Raw genomic sequence first — 5,133 nt, forward strand, 5'->3', positions numbered from 1 at the left:
CGGCGCCAGTTCCGGAGCACATGTCCGCAGCACTATCGGGGGAATGCCATCGGGCCCGCTCGATTTGTGAATGTCCAAGGTGAGAAGCGCCTTAAGCACAGCACCATGCCGGATTTTTACCTCCGGCATGTATGTTTCGCAGCGCGGAATATGCGGTAGTGGTGCACCTTGGTCATCTATAGTCGAGTTGGACGCGAAGAGGGAGCCCAGGAGATCAGCTTTCTCTTTCGCGTCATGGGCCAGTGAGTCATCGTCCCTGTGCAGTGGCGGAATGGCTGGCTCGCAGAAGTTTCCTTGGACAGCCTTGGCGAGCGACCACAACGCAAGGGTTCCCGAGGGAAGGCGTGCAATTCTCTCGCCAATTCTGCCAATGTGCTTCGACTTCGCGTCAGTAATAACTCTTTTGAAGACCTGGAAGCATGATCTTATAACATTATTTATACCTATCTTATTATATTAATTTCCGTTCGCTTTGTAATTTAATGTAGTACTATACAATTATATAACTATAAGAATATGCCTATCTTATAATATTATTTCAAAATAAAAAACAATTAAGCGATCGGGAGATTTGCGTCATGAGCGAAGTTCGTTATTCCAATGTAATAAACTGTTCAGAACGAACGAAATGATAATAATTACAATATGAAATTAACTCAGAAATATGTATAAGCTTATCAAAAGTATTTTACTCGTACCAAAGAATTACCAACCCATTTATGAGTTGCTACTTTGTATTTTAAAATAGCTCGTTTAGTGTATTAATTGTAAGCTGTCATTTGTTATTGTATTAGTTAGTTACACCCATTCTCAGTAATAACCACAATATATTCATCCGGATAATTATCTTAATCGGAAATAAAGTAATCTATTTGCGTTTTAGGCTACCTACCTACCTAGTCATTCATAGCTATCAAACGTTTTTCACGATATTTCACTGTCTTACAATAATTATTTTGAATAAGCATGATCCATGCGGGTTGCCGATGATGAATAATCACAATCAGATGAATCATCATAGCTACTGTCAGATTCTGAATCAGACTCAGCATTTAATTCTATTATGAATCTGTCCATTGCAGTATCCATACACACATCTCTTTCACAAAACTGGTCTTCAATGTGGTGCACATGTTCGCATAGTTTTGCCGGTCTTCTGCAGTGATAGACTGAAAAGCATTTTCAGTTAAATTAACGATGCTGTTTTTTTCTTGCCCTACATTTTTAATCGCTACTCGCCTTTTAACTTGTGGTCATGAGCTTGAAGAATTTGATCGGCTTCATATATTGGAGCTTCTTTATGCTCTTTTATAATTTCATATAGTTGAGCTTTTACCATGGTAGGCAGATAAGATAAGCCCTTATTTGGAATACATTTTTGCATTTCTGCTTTGGTAGAGCTTAATGTGCTTTATTTAACTTTACCGTGTGAGGGCATTATCTATTACTACTAAACTATTAGCTGGCGAGTTAGGAATCAGTTTCTCCAATTTGTCGGATGATTTCCATAATGTAGTACGACCTTCACGAAAATATATATCAATTTTTAACTCTACTAAGGGTTTCCCCAAAGTCAGTACCTCTTTTCTGACGGTATACATTTCAAGTATTTAATTTCGAACTGCTATGCAATTCTCTAAGGTAACAATTCGTGGCTGTACTCGACAGCGAGTTCGACGTCGAGCTAGCCTTCAATTCGAAGTCGAGCTTGCCGCTGCTCAAATTTATATTCACAAACTCACGACAGCTCGACGTCGAACTGGAGGTTGTTCGATTCGTCGCTGCTAAGGCTAAGGCGAGATAGGGATTAACTAAACTTCTAATCGGTATAAAAAACCGTTCTTTTTTCTTTGGCAATTATATTAAAATTACTATGTTAATAAGTATTCTTCACACAAAAATGTTTTAGCAAATAATAACTTGTAGTTTCTAGGTAGAATAGAAAACAAAGTCTATGTTATCATTTTATTTCATATTTTTGATAAATTTTGCAGAATGTCACCGTTGCTTCTTATCTCAAAAATATTACGGTCTCGCGGAGGTCCACGTCCAACCTTTATGTTTTACTGTTAGATGATGTCTTGATGTAGAACAAGAATTTTTCTCACAAAAAAGGTCAGTCAGCAAAACATAGCGAGGCGTCCTACTGGTAGCGGTACAGCAGAGGAACTAATTAATTTAAGTAACTTCCATAAAAGAGAAATAGTTTGAAATAAATTCAGCATCCCGAGAAATTGTTATTTCACGACAATTTCGTAAATTGTCTGATTTTTGTCTTAATTTATACATATATACACAATGCACAATTCACGCGCAGTCATTTTAAACAAATATGTACTAACAAATATTCAACTAGCATCTAACATTTCATCAGTTTGTTTAAATTTTGAGCGAATCGCCTACAAAATAGTAGCTTTTGATTTAGACAAGTCAAATCGAGGCTGTGGGCGAGGCGGTCGTCGAAGTCTAGGCGTTTTTTGCTTAGCGAATACCGATTGTCATAGAATTAATTGTCAAACTATTCAACCTTGATAAGTTCCATAAAAAGCCGTAAATTTCGTTGCGCTAGACGTGCTGCGTGAGCGAAGTTAGTGAATATGAAATTGACACTCGCCGCTGCCGCAGCGTCGAGCTGGAGGTCGTGTTGCTTAGAGAATTGCACTGCAGCACACAGATCAATATCATCCAAAATATTTTTCTTGGATGTGTTTTTTTCTGGGCGTAGAAATTTTAGAAAAGTGGATGCAGCAACTTTGCCTTCTTTAGTTATGGTGCTTACGGTTTTTTCAGATATTCCTGAAACAAGAAAAAAGTTTTATTTTATAAAGAATATTTTATTTTAAATTAAAAATAGCTGTATATATATGTAGACAGCTCTTTCTTACCAATAATGTTCCTATTTATATTTTTATCTATATGTATCAAATGCTACCAAACGAAAATTCTAACTAAAAAAAATAGAGATCGGCTTGGTATTTATAATATTTATTTATTCAAATAAAAACCACTCAAGGCGACTTAAACTAATTGACCATTATTATTCTATTAAATTATGAAATCATATAATATATTAAAAAGACAAATATAAAAGACATAGAACTTGTATATCAAATTGTAGCAAATGATTGATTATATTACTATAAAAATAAAACATACAAAAAACATCACAAGATAGTTACTGTACTCGCAAGAACAACAAGAAGCAGTCTAAAATGCACGATGGTGAAGAAAATCAAAGTTCACGTGACAGAAATATATTATGTATTGATGGTGGTAACGCTAGGACATCAAGTTTCCACTAAAATTGGGATTTTTTTTTAAAGATGGGACCCTAATTTACATACCCGTCATGGCAGCCACTCGTTGACGAACATTTCCAAATGGATTTAAAGGAGCATTTTTTCTTTTTCTCTTTCACAAAAATTACGCACCGATACTATAATATGTCTTCCGCTAATTTGAATTCTTTTCGGCATGCTAACAGATGTAATATATCACAAATATGAAAGAGAAACGCTAGGAACTTCATAGAACGAATCGACAGGAACACCAACATAAAGAAAACATATAATGACTTCTGTCAGAGGTAAAATAACTGTGAACGGACTGTACATCCTCTTTGTAATTTAGATTGATCATTGAAGTCACAGGATACATTTTAAAATACTTTTAGTTTTATAGTATTGAAGTAACATAACCTTAGTTTCTAGATATGTCTACTTCTGTTGATCTAGAGCTTAAAAAAGCTTTTGGGGAGCTACATGTTAAAGTGTTAAATACTAGTAAAAAGATTCAAATGATCGATACTCAACTAGAAGTGTTTGAACAAGTGATGCGCCATGTAGAAATAACACAAGGAGAAATTGGAGCAATGCCACCTGATACAAGAATATATGATTCTGTCGGCAGAATGTTCCTATTAACAGACATGGAGGTCGTTAAAACAAACCTTGTTAATAAACTTAACCATTTCTCATCCAGAATCACAGAACTCGAGGAAAATAAGAACTACTTAGAGAAAAACTTAAAAGAAAGCCAAGATAATATTAGAGAAATGGTGGAACAATGGAAACAACAAACAAAATAAATCTAACTTAATGTATGATATTTATATGTAATGTAATATATTTATAAATCTTAAAAATGAAGTTTTGAACATAGAAATGTCCCAAATTGTACTGCATAAAAAAGTATGACGTATATGACGATGTAATATTTCATTATTCTTTCTGAGATATTATCTGAAAGTATGATTAATTGATTGAATAAAAATTATGAACTGTTTATTTCAATTATTAACATCTCTAAACTTAACTTTTGACTAGTTGACTATTCATCTTGTTTTGTAATATTAAGCACATATTACATGGAACTATTATGATACATTAAATAACATTAATAATTTTTTTAAATACATTATGTAAAACATGATCCTAATAAATTATATTAAAACATAATACAATTTGTTTAAATTATTTTCATAATGTAATATGTTACCCAGACTGAGCTTATACTTTTCACTAACAAACACAATTTTGGCAATCTTACATTACCTAAGTTGTTCCGAGATAAGCCTTACTAAAGAAGTTAAATACCTGGGGGTCATACTGGACAGTAAGCTGCTTTGGAATAAACACATAGACCACAAGCTGGAAAAAGCATGTATAATATTTTGGCAGTGTAGAAGACTCGTAGGGAGAACCTGGGGTCTTGCTCCAAAGATATGTAAATGGCTATATACAGCAGTTATTAGACCAATTATCACCTACGGAGCAATAGCTTGGTGGCCCAGGACAGAGCTAACAACCATACAAACCAAGCTGCAGCGATTCCAACGGCTGGCCTGCACAGCCATAACTGGTTGCATGCACACTACGCCAACATCTGCCCTAGAAACCATTCTAGGGCTCACACCGCTTGACATACATATCCGGCATGAGGCTACAATGTCGGTTTCCTTGTCTGAAGCTGATGGGTGTATGCAAGAATGATGACTGCCTCACAGGAAACCTCTGGAACAGAGTAAGGAAGGATTTCCCACTCTGTGAGGCACCCTGTGATAGAATACCCAAAACACTCATCTTTCAAAAGAATTACTGTATTCAACTGTTCGAAGTAGGAGCAGACCAGTCA

The 5,133-nt window shown here is 35.2% G+C and overlaps 1 protein-coding gene and 1 pseudogene across 1 annotated transcript; one reads left to right on the top strand and one right to left on the bottom strand.

The window, feature by feature from the left end:
* Positions 1 to 951: 951 nt before the first annotated feature.
* LOC126979008 (uncharacterized) lies at positions 952 to 1,601 on the bottom strand (annotated as a pseudogene).
* Positions 1,602 to 3,617: 2,016 nt separating this feature from the next.
* Positions 3,618 to 4,284, top strand: LOC126978874 (prefoldin subunit 1). The gene has a single exon (XM_050827989.1). It carries the CDS (start codon positions 3,713 to 3,715, stop codon positions 4,085 to 4,087), a length of 375 nt encoding a protein of 124 aa, XP_050683946.1. The 5' UTR covers positions 3,618 to 3,712; the 3' UTR covers positions 4,088 to 4,284.
* The last annotated feature ends 849 nt before the right edge of the window (positions 4,285 to 5,133 follow it).

The sequence above is a fragment of the Leptidea sinapis genome, chromosome Z (assembly GCF_905404315.1).
Source record: "Leptidea sinapis chromosome Z, ilLepSina1.1, whole genome shotgun sequence".
Classification (NCBI taxonomy): domain Eukaryota; kingdom Metazoa; phylum Arthropoda; class Insecta; order Lepidoptera; family Pieridae; genus Leptidea; species Leptidea sinapis.